Source organism: Corapipo altera, unplaced genomic scaffold (genome assembly GCF_003945725.1).
Source record: "Corapipo altera isolate COAL_440 unplaced genomic scaffold, ASM394572v1 66, whole genome shotgun sequence".
Classification (NCBI taxonomy): domain Eukaryota; kingdom Metazoa; phylum Chordata; class Aves; order Passeriformes; family Pipridae; genus Corapipo; species Corapipo altera.
In genome coordinates, this window is record NW_020884924.1 from 539,081 (window position 1) to 556,303 (window position 17,223).

General features: G+C 36.7%; 1 protein-coding gene across 6 annotated transcripts in view; it reads right to left on the reverse strand.

Moving 5' to 3' along the window:
• The window catches only part of CDH12 (cadherin 12), a 520,207-nt gene that overhangs the window by 14,622 nt on the left and 488,362 nt on the right, over nt 1–17,223 (reverse strand). For all 6 annotated transcript variants that reach the window (XM_027657479.1, XM_027657475.1, XM_027657476.1 and 3 more), the window contains one exon: nt 2,836–2,972. In XM_027657479.1, the coding sequence (XP_027513280.1) occupies nt 2,836–2,972 (137 nt within the window). The remainder of the gene's footprint in view (nt 1–2,835; nt 2,973–17,223) is intronic.

The window sequence follows — 17,223 nt, forward strand, 5'->3', positions numbered from 1 at the left end:
ATATAGGAAGGGATGAAGGTGCAGGACCCGGAGTTTAGGGAAGAATAATCTCAGTGTACATATCTGTATATGTTAAAGAAGTGCAGAATGAGGACACTGGACGTGAAACCGCTTACAAATTCCCTCACAATCAGGTTTTGAACAAGACTCTCCCCCCTATCCTTCAGTAATAGGCAATGTCAGGAAAAGGTAACTAATAAACACAAGATAACTCTTTGGCCTCGTTTTGAAATCTTCTCCTTTAAAAATTATACCTTCTGGTACTTTCATGCTAATAATAGTCACATTTATCAGCTACATCTATATCTACATTTACATTTATCAATTGCTTACTCCTATATTTAACTATCTGAATTGTGGGCCATTTATGCCATTTTTTGCCCAAAATTCATAATATTACTTCAAGATTTTCGTGGCTGTGAGACAAAAATGTAACATAAGCATCATCTGCAACTTACACGCAGGGGGTTCATGCAAACCTGCTGATGACCTTGGCATTATTTCCCATACATACGGGAAGGATGGAAAACCCAATTTAATTTATTTTTCTCTCTGACTTGATTGGGATAAAGCTGGTGGACTTTGTTTATAATTGGCCAATCCAAGAAAAGATAATTTAAAGAATGTGTCCAAAAGGTGTGGGAAGGGTTGTTGTTGCTATTCTCTCACAATGAGAAAACAAAATGCATATTTTAGCAATAAGTTTTTTAAAAAAATATCATTTAATATGAATACTACTAGTTTCAAGTCCAGTTAATTATCCTTATTATATAAGGATATGTTATAGATATCATACAGAGATAAGGTCCTAGAGAAGTGAAAATACTTCAGTTACAATAGTGTCCCTGAGGAAAGCTGATGCAACTAAGTTCAATACTGGGTCACCTTCCTCATGCAGACATGTATATGTTAAGGCACTGCTCAGTGCACTGTCTTTATAATAACAGATGACAACTTCAGTGTTTCTATGTCAGCACTGAACAAGTGGCAATTTTTTTAATAGTAAAAATTCTTCAAATATAGTAATTTCCCCTCACTCTTTTTCTTCAAATGTTTTCTTCTCTCTAACCTTTTTGACTTGTGTGCAGTGTTTCATGCCTCAGACCTCAGCCTTTATTTCTGTGCTCTTAGTCAGACATCTGCACATAAAGTTTTGACAGTTACCATACTTCGAATCCTCCAAAATTTTGCCAATTACTGGTATAGTATAGGTATAACAATTGTTTTCAGTGCTATAGATAATGGCCAATGTATAAATATTTTGAGGTATGCTGCAATGATTCACAAATATGTTTTAGGTGTAGATTCTTAACTGGGTGATTGTTAAAATTTAAGATTTCATAATATTTACTACTCGCTACAGATCTACTTAAATATCATACAGCTATTTATGTACCAGGAAGGTACATAGGCAAATAAACTTCAAGGTTTTAGATAGCTTTAATTGCTTTTGGGAATAATAAACAGATTTAAATCAAGTTTACTAAAACTGATACCCTACTGCAGGAAAAAAATGTACAAATCTCAAATGTCCTTTGTCTACCACTAAATCTAAATACTTAAGCTTTACTGAAACATAGACCATTATGAAATCTTCCTTCTGCACCTACCTGCCTTTCAGTTTCTCTGGAAAGAAATTACAGTTCTGCTGGACTTTCTGTGAATATACACATGCACTATATATCTCCATGAACTCAATCACTTGTGACAGTTTAGTCTTCTCTGTTAGTGTATGTCTTTTCCAAGCCATGGACAAAATTCAAATGGTTCACTTGGTTGGTGTTGTCATTGTATTTTTGGGTTCCAGGGAATGACCCCCTGGTTCTTTTTGAGATAACTACAACTGAGAATTTATTTTTTATCTGAAATAATATATACCTTCTCTTTTCTCAAAATCTCCCTCTTCCTGTTAGTAGCTTGTATTACTTTTTGAAGTCTCAGCCAAGCAATGCATTGGGGAAAACATGTTCTTTGCCATAGAAACTTGCATTTTTGGTGACATAAACAACAGACAGTGAGTGAGAAATACAGCTGGATCCTCTTCTACAGCCTGTTGATGTCAACAGAAAGACTTCTGTGGCCTTTACACAACCGCCAAGTCACCAAAAGACTTGCAATCAAAGGGTGGGAAACATCTATGAGGATTTTAGTTTGACAGGATCATGAACGAGGAATATTACACAGAAGGATGGCAATGAAGCAAGTTGCAGCTAAATAATATAGTGGAACAAGGGACTTCTTATATATAAAGAAAGGGGCTATGCAGAAGACACAAAAAGAAGAAATGAAAATATTCCACCACAAATCACATACGAAATGAAAAGAAGGAGTTAGGCATAATATTTTGAGCAGAGAGATGAACAGACAAAGAGAGATGCAGTACACAGATAAATTCATTTAGGGCATTAAATCTTGACTCAATTTTATTGTACTTTTTATTTGAGAATCAAATAACTCAGAATTTTTGTGCCTTCAAAAAGCACATTGACAGTCGTGTTTCCTGAATAACCTAATTTCATATGGAGTGAATTACAAAATCAGTAATCCTCCATAGGCCTCCATACAGCTCCTCATGAGCCTTATGCTGACAAAATGGTTTTCAGCTTCTGAGGCAACTGTGCCTACATGAGGTCTACTAGAAAAACCTCACTATACAAGACTGTTTGAACATCACACTTAGACTCACAAGGAGTCTGGTAAAATGATATTTATTGAATCTTCTTAAATAAACTCCTGGAAATACATGTACTTTTCACATTATATTTATGCCTGAACACTACATTCTGAAAAAAAAATACCACATTAGCATATTAATTCAGTTTGTGTCATACTTACTAACTTTACTTGCAATTATAGAGAAATTGTACTGTGCTGTGCTTTCTCTGTCCAGTAATTCATTGGTAGCAATGGTTCCTTCAGTAGCATCTATTGTAAAGTAGCTGTCCACATCATTCTTCCAATCGATGAAGTATCTGTATGTGAAAAATATTAAAGTAAGTATATGCAAATGTGCAAAGGTTACTCATTTGTCACAGCAGCAGTGTAGCCTTCTCAAGTTTTGCTATTTTTCTCTTCGCAGCTATTACATTCCTTGCAGGAAAAAGACAATTAAAAATGATTTGTTTATTTCTTTTTTTCAGAGTTGGAATGCTCAAGGGGAAATGGGATATAATAAAAGATTTAGTTCTTCTGGTGTTCAGATGATTTGAAAACTTTGAGGTCCCAAAAAGTTGATCTGCATCTGTGACCCTGATCACTTACACCAGCCACTTTAGAAAGCACTAGATAGGCTTAGAGGGAAAAGAAGAAAAGGTATGAGAAATAGTGCTTGAGTTATGAACAGCAATGAAGAGTATATCAGATCTGGTCTCTTTACATCCATCTGTAGCTGCACTAGGCTGGACACAACCTTACTGGCTTGCAAAGAGGTGTCCTAGAAGATGTATACAGGCTGTTGGCACAGTCTACTCAAAGGTCCCTCACCTAAAGGATATTAGCAGGGTCACAGCATGAGAGATGAAGAAGATTATACTTATTCCCACATATATAGGATAAAAAAAAAGCTCTTTGCCTTTGGGAAGAATAGGCACCTTTCACTGGACCTGTGAGGGCAACACCTTTGGGTGTGTTTTTCTTTCTGAAGCCTTTATTTGTCAAGTATGAAAATAGAACAGGTTTAAAACTGAAAAATATGTACTCATTTGTCATTTTTCTCTAACAAGGAATTAATCAAAAGTGGAGATGTACTTGTAAACATAACTGTCTAAAAACAGTCTGATAACTATCCCAAACCCATTTCCCTTAAAATGCTAATTAATTTGAAAGTCTATTTTCACATTTGATGCTACTGCTTTTAGTCATAACAGAATAATAATTTTTCTGATGCAGTTTCCACCAACTAATTTCCTTTTCATTGTTAGTCTCCTCATACCTTGATGGTATTTCTCAAAAACTAGGCAAGATGAAATTGAGAAAGCTGTTTGTGAGCATTAGGCTATAAGAACAAAATGACACTCAACAGCAAGTATATTAGATCATAAAACCTAGATAACCATTCCTATGACACCTCATTGCTTGTAAACCAGTGAGAATAAGAAAAAAAAGCTGACATTTCATTCTCTGATGGGAGTAATTTATGTAATTAATGTATAGAGAATGTAATGATAAACACTGTATTCATTTACTGCTGTAGAAGCAAGAAATGGTAGAGAGGGGTATATGTCATATTCCCAAAGAAAACATCTCTGATTGGAAGTCCAGAATATCAATAGCTCAGAAAGAATTGAACAGTAAAAAAGTAAAAGAAAAGGTAGCATACTTGTTTGGAGACATTCTTTTAATCAAAATCACCAAAAAATCCTATCTGTAGATGAAATAGGTTATTTCATCAATTGACAGGGATCATTACCAGTTCACCGCTTTAACTGAAAAGCCTCAGAAATGGTTTGCTAAAAGCAGCATGTATCCTTTTACACAGTTGAGCAGGCACATTTTCTTGAATATGATAATATTGTCTACCCCCATTTGTAATTTCAAACTCATTGTTCAAGATTTGGTTGACATGAAAATTATGAAAAATATATAAGCCATTTATTAGAAATATCATTACCCTAAGATACTCTCTCAGGAACAGCAAAATTACTCTTTCAGGCTTTGCATGTTTAATAGATTACAATTTCTTCCAAAATGAAATATGCAGCAACACACAGATAAGTGAATTCAAAGCATGAGAAAGTAACTTTGCTTTTATTTCCCCTTAGAAAGATTAACTTTGTCTAAGTAACCTGCACATCATAGTATGAACCCATGAAGAAAGTACAGGTCTGAATTCAAAGCACAGTGTAGATGATGACCTCTTTCACCAGGAGGCTTTGAAACTACAGAAAACATATTAAGTATGAACACTGTTGTGTTTGAAGCGGAGTTAAAGCATGAATATCTGCAGGATCATAATCTGATAGTCTATCTGCAAGCATTCACACAGGTGATTAACTTCATGCACAGGCCAAGTATGCCTATTCCTATAGATAAACACCAGCAGAACCGAAGTCCACAATAAGCCCTGCAAGACTAGCACTACTAATGCTGATACTAAGAGCAGAATTCCTCATGGCTTCCATGGAAATGGGATCTGTAATAATTGAACAGTTCGATAAAAACAGAACTCTAGCAATTCTTCCAAAGTCACTGCCTTCACCTGCATTAACACTGTGGAAACTATTATGTCATCACTGTTAGTATTGTCAGTATATTTATTTATTTATTTTAACTTTGGCATTATCTTTAAAGACATCCTTTCCTTCTCTCTCCATGTACTGCACATATGCTTAAATTAGGGGTATAAGAGCCAGTTATTTCAGCTTCTCTCATTCTAAGAATCTACAGAAGGAAAAGATGTAGGAGGAAGTATTAGGGATGGATTGACTAAAACATATACATTTACAAGAAAAGTTGCAAACAAGCATCCCTTCTTCCTCCTTTCATTGATTCTCCGTGCATAGTACACATGAAAACATACCTAGTAGAAAATCCTCTCACAGACATCTCTTCTGGAAATAGCATTGCTCCCAGATACCTCAGTAAGTCTATAAAGCTCAATAAAAGAGTGAATGGGGCCCCATCTGGCTGGTCTTCAAATGGGAATTTTTGGGACATCCCAGGGAGAGGTCACTTTTGGCAAAGACCCTAAAGGAAATGTGGTTTCCTTCTGTAGCCCAAAAGCATTCTTTACACTCTGATGCTCAATGTGAGATTTTTTGTAAATAGAACAGCAACAATTAGTATGTTTTGAAGGCCAATGGTATTGCCTGAGCTCTGTCCTCAACATGGAAAGAAGATGCTTTCAAGAACAGAAGAAATAGGAAAAAGGTCTCCAACCAGAAAAATCAGTCACTTTCCAGAGATTAATCCAGGTATCTGGGACATAAATCCTGACATTTCTTGTTAGATTGTGATACGAAGAGGAACAGTGTGAAAATACTGGTATTAGGACAGCTGTCTAGATCTTCCAGTCATGGTCTAGCAGTCTGAAGAACTGAGGTTGGTTTGTTTGACTGCTCAGAGTGCCTGCCAGATAGATCATTGATGACTGCACTAATCTCAAGAGGCATTTTCCTCCTTGAAAAGTTAGGGAGAACTTACTTGTTGACACAGTAGTATTTTTTCAACAATACTATTTTTCAGAAACCCCTGAACAAGCCAGCCTGGCAGGTCTGAGCACCAAACATTAATATAGTTCATATACACTGATAGGGAAGAAACTTTGAATTATATGTCTCCCTGAATATTCTTCCTAGCAGAGAACTGTATTCCAGATTATGCTATTGAAGGCAGGAAGAGTGTGTAATGATATATCTTTGTTAACATTGTCTGAGTTTTCTCAAGAATAGCTGCATTTGAACAGGTATAGTAGAAGAGACAGAATGGGAATATTTGGTTTAAAAATTATAAGGTTTGAGCCTGTAAGGTTCATCCAGAACATTCAAAAACACAGACTGACTTCTTCGGAGCTCCAAGAATTATGGGCATTCACCTTGGCTAAATGGTGAGACTGTGTGTCCCTCATGTGGTGAGAGCCGTCCCCTGAAAGAGGGTTCATACCCTTTTGAAGAGTGGAGGACAGTAAGGAAGACTGTTTTTACTCTAACTGCGGCACAAAAGATGGTACAGTGCTTGATGAAGTGCTACTGAATACGTTGAGTGACAGCAGGTCATCCTTGTGAGGATAACAGGAACTCTGAGCCATTGAGCAGATAACTGTAGTTGCTTCAGACTGTTGTACCATGAATAAAAGAACTGGACAGCTGTCCTGCTGCTTCTGTAGAAATATGCGTGACAACACGGACAACATGCTCAGAAGGAATGGGATGTAGCAGGATGCTAAGGAGGCTGTGAAGCTTAGGACTTGACTTGTAATTTTTTTGCCTTAAAAAGTAGGGGGAGAGACTTCCCCTGACTAGCACAGGCATCATTTTCATGGCAATAGTAGGGGTGCATCCTCATTAAAAGTTTATAAGCTTTGTCAAAGTCTGTTGTTGTTTTGTCTTAATAGACACAGCAGCGGTGATGCAGTGCAACAGTGCAACAGAGGAACCATATAATAGCACATAACAATGTACACCATATCACAATCTTAGTTTCTCTCTTTTTTTTTATAATACTTAAGCAGAAAGCAGAGTATGCGTTTGTGTGCCTAGGCATTGGCCCATAATGGGGATTTCACCAGCTGTTCCCAGCACTCTCAGGTCTTCTTCTGAAGAGGATGTCGTAAATGTAGAGAAAGTAAAACTAGCAGGGAATCAAGTGGTACCAGAAAAATTTCAGCCGCATGATGTTGATATGGTGAAAGCTGAGTCATATTAAGGTCTAAGTGCTCTCTTGTGCATTCCTAGTCCAGAGGCACCCCAGTGTATTTATCCTTGCTTAAATGTTCATGTAGCTGACAGCTACATCCATCCATGTCTCAGACAAGTTGCTTTGACATAATTTTAAACTGAAAGTCTCAAAGACTAAAAAAATAGGCAGACTCACAATACCTTGCCCATATATACCCATGCCTCCTAAAAACTAAGAGCACAAGCAGGCCTGTGTAACTCTGCCGTATCACTGCCAGTGAGACACAGAAGTACTTATGAATCTGGAGAAAAAAATATTTGTCTCCAGAAATTTTCTTTTTGATACTGGAACTAAAAGATTAATAGATGGAGCCTTTGACTAAATTCTGAATATCTGAAATGGAATATGCAGTTCTTTAACCTTTTTCATGATATTATGATCATGTAATTTAATGAGCAGGCTAAGAGGAAGAGAAGTTAGAGGAAGCAAGTTGGAGGGAAGCAAGTAAGAGAAAGAGAAGATTGCTTTAAAGCTAGGTTAGGAGGATCAAGACAAAATGCCAAAGAAGTAAAATGCAAGGAGTGACCTCAAAGAGTGCTAAAACACCAACAACAGGTAGGGTAAGTGTGAGAAGAGCCCTGATCTGCCTAAGATTACTCCTGACAGTAACAGTAAAGACACCCTTCATATGGCAAGCAGGGAAAGGAAGCATGGATCATGTTCCTAGAGACGCTGTTATGCTAAAGGCACTGAGACCAAATTTGCTCCTGTTGCAACAGCATGCATACAGAAAATCATCTGAAGGATTAAAGCACATTATTCAATAGGAATTGGCATGAAAATGGAAAGTAATCCTACAATTCAGCGAGCAGTAACACATTTAACATTTAATTATTGGTTTTCACTATTGTTTTATTGTACCATAAATAGGAACCAGTAGTTGCAACCAGGCTCCTAAAAGAAGAAAAGGGGAAAAAAAATAGAGGGGAACATTTCTTCAATTTTTATATTTGATGCAGAGTTGTCCCACATCATCTGTTCTACACCAGGATAAACATTCTTGTCTGTATTTCAATTGCTATTGTGAAATTGTATCTTAAGGAGACCCAGATGGTGAATCGAAGAAAAGAAATATCACAAATTTTCTGTGCAAACTCTGAATGATTTGACTGTCAGTCCAAGTTTAGAAAGCATCTCATTACTTCAACTAAAGCATGTCAAACCCAAGCAGTGAATGAAGAATTGAAGATTTGAGAAAATTCTTGATGCAGTGAGATAAAAAGAAGTGTAATTTCGAAGAGAAAGTAAGTTCTCAACTATGATTTTCCATGCATAATTTTTTCTATTTTCAAGTATTTACTTAATATCTTTCCGGGTAACTGAATGAAATTGGAAAAAAATCCTTCCTTTCTGTAGTTTCTTGAATGGTTGGGCTCTTTTAGAGTTTAATTTCACTTCTTTTGGGTCACCAGTCCCTTCTGATCTTCCCCAAGAACTTCATCCTTGCCCAGCCACTGGGGAAAGGGAAAGCCCCTATGACTGGTCAGTGGAGGGAGGAGGAGGTGCCTGCAGCCCTCAAAAAGTGCTTCTGTCACCCTGAAGACGCTTGAGGCGGTGGTTTGCGATGCAGGTCTCAATTTCAGCAACTCAGTCAACTGAAGTAAAGGCAAATTTCTTGGTCCAGGCTGAATTATTGATGTATTTTGGTGTTTGAAATTGGTTTAATTTTACCCACTTGAGAGGTTTCGGATTGACTGTTTTGAGAGAACTACTGAAAGTAGTTCTGTTAATAATGAGAAAATGAGCAATATGTATGAAATGTAATATTTGAAAATTAGCTACTCTGCACTATGAACCTTAAATGATTAAGAAAATTAAAGGATTTACAGAAATACAGACTTTTTCTGCTTTGAGGGAGAAAGATTATGGGAAGAAATAGGAACAACAACCATAAGGCAAAGAAAAAGATGACGTTAAAAGGATAAATATCCTGGTATTTTTTCTCCTTTAAGTGAAGACTACATTTTGTATTATGTAAAATATCAGATCGATTGTCCAGGGGCCTCAAAGATAATTGAGACTGACTAAGAACATATGGACTTAAGTGATTTGTCTTCTTCTTATTAAATTACTTAGGGTCTCATTGCTAGAAGTACCCTCAAATTAAAAGGAGTGCAAATATAAGCTCAACACAGCCAAAATTAGGTATTTGAAGGTTAATGGCTTCTAGTCATTGTGCCTTCATGCTCAATAAACATTTCCTTAAAAATTCCTATTGATTTTTTTTAGTTTGAGAGAGAGAAATAACCTGGTTGATAGAGGTGCTTTATAAAAATATCTCAACTTTTCTCAACTCACACATTACTGATGTCAAGCACATTCCTTACTCTGGCACCTAGTGACTTAAAACATTGTCTTTTTTAAGAAAAATATTGCAAAGAAAGGTAAGAGATGAAATAACAAATTTCTGTAATGTGACAGATCACTATTTGTGTATGTAACATTTATTTGTTTAAACTGTATTCACTTTAAGGTTTATTTAAATATTGAACTTCAGGTAAAAAAAAATCGGAGTCCATACTAGCTTGGGATAGTTAAATACCGCCTATCATATCAGAAATAATAAGCAGAGACCTAAAACAATTAGAAACATAAATGACAGCTTACAGGGTTCAGTTGGGTATTGTGATCAGTTATGATTTTTTGTAAATCCAATATATATATATATATATATATTTAAATGAAAGATGAAAGAAACATTAACACAGGAATGGTAAAAGGGCTGAGGGACTGGAAGAATACAAGTCAGATTTTAGGTGTGATTTGACTACCTGAAGGCAAAAAGAAATTTTCATTAGTAGAATAATCACATGCCATGGCTTGAAATTATTAGATCTCTTCATAACAACTGGATGTTGTGAATATGACACATCTATGAAATAATTTTGTCCTTGGCATCATGACACTAGATAAATATAAAAAAATTGGAGGAAATTTACAGAAAAGCAAGAAAACTTTCTTTGGCCTAGGAATTCTGAGTTATAAGGAAAGATCAAAAGAACTAACATATGTTTAGCTTGGATAAGAGATGAAAAGGGGGAGACATAATAATGGCCTACAGATAACTGAAGAGCTTAAACACCAAAAAAGGAAAGGTAGAATTCATACAGCACGGAGAAGTGGAAGGGCAAAACTCAGAAGGGAAAATTTATGTTATGCAACACTATCTTTCTGTCAGTGATGTATACTATGCTGCACAAAAGAGGAATGACATGAATTCTGTCATGTGATATTAGAAAGCCAAACTGCGTAATGTAAGAGAAACTGTGGAATAAAGGAAATTTCTAGAAAGATGCACTAAATAATCCTATTAGTCCCTGTAATGCTAAACTCTGCTAAATATAAAACAGTATTATCATGCCAATCAGAAAGTGCAGTTCCAAATATTTTAAAATATGATAACAACAGGTTTTTCATTTTTTATAAGATTGCAGTTATTAACAAGTAGGAAAACAGAAAAATCACTCCTACAATGAGAAACAAAAAATTCAGACTTCAAGTCAAGCCTGAAAGAGATTAAAAAGTTGGAGAATATGACGTGTTGAACAACGTATCCTCCAAAATCCCATTCTGCCAGCGAAATTTCCTGCCTGCAATTGTAAATCCGTTCATGGAGTTACCATTGTTTAAAACCTATCATATTTACACGCATAAATATGTGAAACACTAAGTCAGGTCTTTATTGCTCTTCTCAAATGTAAGTGTTAAACTCTTCTATTGATTACTGTATCTTCCATTGCAGTTAAGAATAAGGAGTTATTGCCATGATTTTGCTAAAGGTGCAATGAAGAATTCTTTAAATGAGTTCCCTGTAGACCATGCGTGCTTAAAGAATCCATTCAGTTCAAACAACTATAATTAAATGTAACAAAACATTTTACTTTCCTGTGCTAAAAGATATAGTCATCTGAGTTACTTGCTTTTAGGGCTAAATAGGGTAGTTAAATTTCCAAAGTCTTTCTCAGGGCTGCAGCACTTGAATCAGTATTAAGTTACTTTAGTTTCTTTTTCATACCTTCTTTTGATATAAAGATTACCCTTGACTCTGATTCTTGTGGTTTTCTATTGCTTGAAAATTACTTGTCTCATGCAGTTTTACAAGAGCAGGAATGTTAAGCAACCTTTTTTTCCTTTGTGCAGAATGATAGTATGAAATAATGTGTAATGTACTACTTGCGTAAGAGGAGCAGACTGCCTTTGCATATCATTCACATTGTCCTGTGCTAGTAGAACCACAGTATTTTGGAAGTATCCCTTACACTGTACAACCCAGCAACTAATGTGCATACACAGTATTATTCACACAATATATGAAATATTATAGGTTTAAAAAAAAAAGTACTTGTTATTGAATAAATTCTGTTAATATAAAAATATTCTAAAAACAAATTCTTAATATAATGAAAATAAATAGGACATCTCTTGTGCAGAACTCCAAGTTTTAATAGCCTGGGTTTGATACTGGGATATTCTGCTTGGAGGAAGTAAATGCAATCAAATTTTGCCAATTATCACATAAAAACATCATCTAATATATTCATACTAAGAGTTATTAGAAAAATCTAATCCTGACAATAGCAAAATAACATCTGAAGTTTTGTTGTAAAATTTTCCTGTTGTTAACCAAAAAATGTAAAGGACATGGTAATCTTCCTAAGTGGTAGATGCTGTTCTGCTAGGTTGCCTTTTTTTTGTTTGTTCATTTATATGTTTTAAATAATTTATTAAGCCATCTCTCTTAACGGGAGCAGAAACTTTCTGTACCTTTGCTGAATATCTTCAGAACGCTGCTGAGGTGTTAGAGGTCAAACAGAAGGAAACTTTCACTGGTTTGTTGTCAGATTGTATCCTTTTGGTAATCCCATGGATACCAGCTGGATCTCAGAATAAGCCTACCCATGCTAATACATAATAATATCAAATACTTTTTTTTTTTCCAAGGGGGATAGTAGAAATGGAGGGAAAAAACCATAAACAAGCAAACAAACAAAAAAGCTCAACAGAAAAAAAATCAGCTCTAGCTGAAGTGTGAAAAGGAACCAGCACCTCCATTCACTGTTATCTAACTATTGCCATTAAACTTTTATATGACATTTCTCCTAATGGACTCAGATAGACACAGTCATAGAAGGACCTCTGCTACTGTTCCAGGTTGAGTGATTATCCCCTATCCTGACTTCCCTTCCTCTTTCCAATCAGTTCTAGTCTTGTAGTTCTCCTAAACGTGATTTCTTTTTCAAATGGAAAGAGACAGTTTGTAAAGTAGTTTGGTTTCGGCTGCTTTCTAACCTATGCTGTTTCACACATTGAGTCACTGGTCAGTTGCACTTGCCAAACTGGTATCGAAAACTGTTTCAAGTGTGATGCTAAGAAATTAATGTCTCAATATTGCATATTCAGATGTAACCAAAAATGAGCAACCAGTGTAGTTGCTTTACTGTCATATAATAACACAAACCCAACAAGGTGAGCATAGGTAGAAAGGTCTTAGTGGCATTGCTTTTTTCCAAGATATCAAAAACTAGAGGCGCCTGCGTGGTGATGGATGTGGTGCGGATAAGTGGCAGAATTGTCTTTATATGACATCACACTTTCCACACCTAAAAATAAATACAGACCTCAATTTACTAACATATTAAAGTGTTTCTGTCAGTTTTACAATTATGTTTGTTTCAGCATTTCAATCAAATCCCCATATTTCTTTATGATTTTGTAGGTATTTTCAAAGGTGCTTAGCACTGATGTAAAGTTGTTGCAAATGTCCAGGATGAGTGGTTTTTGAAGATCTCATTGATGTAATGTATCTAGTCTTTTAGATAGGAGAGTTTTGTATTAATTAAATATTTTGGCTTAAAAAGTAGAGAATTTGGGGATTCTTTTGACAGAAGCCAAAACAAGATGTTGTCTCTGTCCCCTTTTCCAAAGGAGTTCAGCAGTATAATTTCTCAGACTGATATCCTGTGTGCTGCACCCCAGCCTTCCCACAACAAGTCTTGTCTATACTGGACATCAGGTAGTGATGCTTAAGAGAAGGACTGAGGAATTGTTACACTTTGGGAGAAAGTACGAACACTTCTTGTCAGTGTTCCATCTGTATAATTTTCATGCCTTTCATACAACATTTGGTCTCCCACATGAAAAAATAACAGTTTGAGTCTTCTGCATAGTACTTGACTGGGTTCACAGTGCTCTGTACATGGCTTCATACTTCTGTGCTTTTAATCAGGATGTTGAAGGGTTAGTGATTTCAGCAGTCAGTAGCTTACCTGATCTGGAATGAGTAGTATCAGTGCAAATAAATTATACTTTGCTCCTTTGGAGAAAATCAACCATTATACCAAATTAATTTACAGGGAAGCATTGGCTGCAGACAGCCAGACTAATGATGGGTCAGAGTCAAGTGAGGGAAAGTGTTAAACTTTTCATAAGTCTTATAAATCTTACATAAGAATTTTAGTAAAACACTCTAGGTAATACAGGAATTACAATGTGCTGTAGCTCAGTTATCATTCCTTCCAAACTGCCAGTTGTGCCTGTCTACAAGTTCCTGTGATTTCTCCTCCCTCTGCTTTTAAAGGTTTTGTTCATTTCCTTATCAAACCCTCCAGTCAGCTCCATTGTCTGCTCTGCATTTCTCATTACCAGTTGAGTATCTTATCAAAAGCTTTTGTCATTTGGAAAACGCATTGTTTTTATTCAGTCTCAGCATCATTTTTCCTGCCTCATTGAGCAGGCAGAATTGCAAGACAGGCAGAGGGAAAGCTTTGTCCTGTAGTTTAATTAAGTCTCAGTTATTTGGACTGTGAGTAGCAGCAGAAGGCGCATTGGAGTTAACCCCCTCATCCCAGGCTTAGCAGTCAATACCGCTATGGTGAGAAACAGTAAAGTACTTTCTCTATTAGCACCACAAATCGTAGACCCCGAACACCATTTCACCCTAATCTTGAAAGGTATACATTTGCCCTCTGCAGTGCTGCCCACTGTCTGTTCTTTCGATCTTCATCCTGCCCATAGCATGAAGAACCTGCACTCACCAAGGCACCCAGTCAATGGAGAACACATCTCACATTTTGTAAAGAGGAGAGCAGGGCTCCTGCTTTGCTGATTTAGGGGAAAGGGCATGCTGAGATGGATGTCTGGATGACTATCAGTATCTCTACAAATAGGCAGAGTATAGATGACAGAGCAAATAATTCTGAGTGGATATCTCAACCCTTAAGAAAGCTGAGAGGGGGAAAGCAGATGCAATGACTCCACCAGATAGTCAGCCTCAGTAGAAGTTTAAACTATTTTGCACTTGGGTGCATCTGACCCAAACACCACAGAATAAGACAGAGATGCTTTCTGGGCCTCTGCTCCTACACCTGGCCTGGAATTCTTTGCCTGATAAAGTGCAAAGGCAATAAGTAGCATAGATACTATGGAGGAGAGCTGGCCTACTGGCATATATTCAATAGGAATAATATTTGATTGTTTTCTTTTGCATCATGCAAATATTAGCTCTGTTCTACGTCTTCTGGATATCAAAATCTGAACAAATATTTTATATTTTTACCCATTAAAAAAGCTGAAGTAAAATGCTGATGCTGAGACAATCAAAGGAAAAAACAAATAAAGTAATCATGCTGACTCTAGAGAAAACTGTGGTACACAGTAAAAGATTTACTGCTTGCTTAGATCATCAGCTAGGACTCACTTGGATTATCAGCTGCATCTGCAAGAGGAAACACTGAAGTCAGGAATTGGAGGCTTCATTGTGCTGCTTTGAATCTGTTTTGATGAAGCACTTATAAAATAAGAGATTATTTAGGACATTTCTGATGCTGCAGGAGCTGCTGCATTTTCCTCTTTTGTTTCTCCTCCCCAATCCTCTGCATGTACCAAGGAACGCAGAATCTGCAGAGATTAGTGTAAGTATGAAGTCACCTTTTCAAAGGTTTTATGGATTTCATGAGGGCAGCATGTTGCAGTCAGAAATTCTAATACCAACAGAAAAGGAACTGCTAGGATTAAACAGAAAACCTTGGGCCACATAGGCTGGTGAAAAAACCATTATCTAAAAGACCAGACAAGATCCATTGTCCTGATCTCCCCCAGCAGGATGTAGAGAGACTTTGCATGATGCTATCAGATATCCCATTGTTTTCTCCCTCCCTGTGTAAATCCTTCTTTCTGGTAAAGCTGATCACCCTTCCCCAATGTAACCCTGCTTACTGGAAATATCAAACCTTTTTCCCCAAAATGCAAACACTTTATCCCAGAGAAAGGTAAATCCATTTTTCCCCTTATGTCACCTCTGTTACTGGAAATGCTAATAGATTGTGGGAACCCCTCTTTGGAATAACCCTTCCTCCTCATTAGCATATAAGCCTCCAAGACTTAAATAGCACTTGTGTGTTCAATAAATCATTCTAGTTTTTGCCTCTATATCTGGGATCGTGATGGCTTTATTAGACCATTACAGCAGCAGAAAAATTTGCAGAATAGGCACCTCCTTGTTCTTATCTGCCTGCTGATGGTCTTACCTGAGCCACATCACGTCCCATCATTTGCCTCTAAAACTGGCTCCTCTCTCTTCCTATCTGAGGTGGGATTTCTGTACTTTGTTTCCTTTGCAATATTTTCAGATTTATTTCCTAACATAATCTGTTACTATAACTCTGTAGACTTAATATATAAGTGAATGCTGATAGCAGTCTTTTTAGCCATCACAGATGATCCTCTGCCATTATTTGCCACACACTCTGTTCCAGTTTACTAAAGAGGAATGATGCAGAATCACAAAAGGGTGGAGGCTGACAGAAAACTCTGGAAGTTATCTGATTCAAACCCCCTGATCAAGGAGAGACACCTAGAGCAAGTTGTCCCAGACCATATCCAAATATTTTTTTAATATCTCCAGAGACAGACTCTACCGCTTCCCTGGGATGCCTTGCCAGTGCTTGGTCACCCTCTCAGCAAAAAAAATGTTTCCTGTTCCTGATGTTCAGAGGAAAACTCCAGTTTTAGTTTGTGCCCACTGCCTATTGTTCTGTCCCTGGGCACACTGAGAGGAGGCTGTCTCCATCTGCTTGGTACCCTTCCTTGAAGTACTCTTATGTGTGCTATTAAGTATGTTTATATGCACTGTTAAGACCCTCCTGAGCTTTCTCTTCTATGGGCTGAACAGTTCGAGCTCTCTCAGCCTTTCCTCAAAGAAGAAATACTCCAGCCCCTTCATCATCTTCTTGGCCTTTTTCTGGGCTCCTCAAAGTATGCCCCTGTCTTTCTTGTACTGAGAAGGCCAGAACTGGACACAATAAAAGCAGAAATATCTAAGATCTGTTTGTATCTGAAGTCAGAATGTGACTGAAATGTCCAAACACATAGATCCCAAAAACTGTATAACTCTCAAAACCCCTGTCATTTAAACTTCATTTACAAGCTTGACAGCAAAGAAAAAAAACCCAAATATATAAGAAATTCTATATGCAACCATTATTTAAATATAATGGCTTCAGGATCAACTTTGTGTACCAATGTGCAGAATAACCAACTAACATGCAGCACATAAGTTTTTCTTAGACATTGTTTTTAGTTCTGACCCCTCATAATTCTCTTAGTGTCAAGCCCTGGGAGGTTCACTGATTGAGGTGATATGGTTGCAGCCATTAAAGCTCTGTTTTAATCTCACATTTGCTTTCTAGAATACTTGAGAAATCCATTGCTGGTGAAATTTCGAATAAGACTTCTTGATCAAAAATCAGGAAGACTATTATTTGAGGTAAAGTAAAATTACAGTGTGTGCCTTTGGGATGAGAACTGGCTTTGTAAAATCACATCACTAGT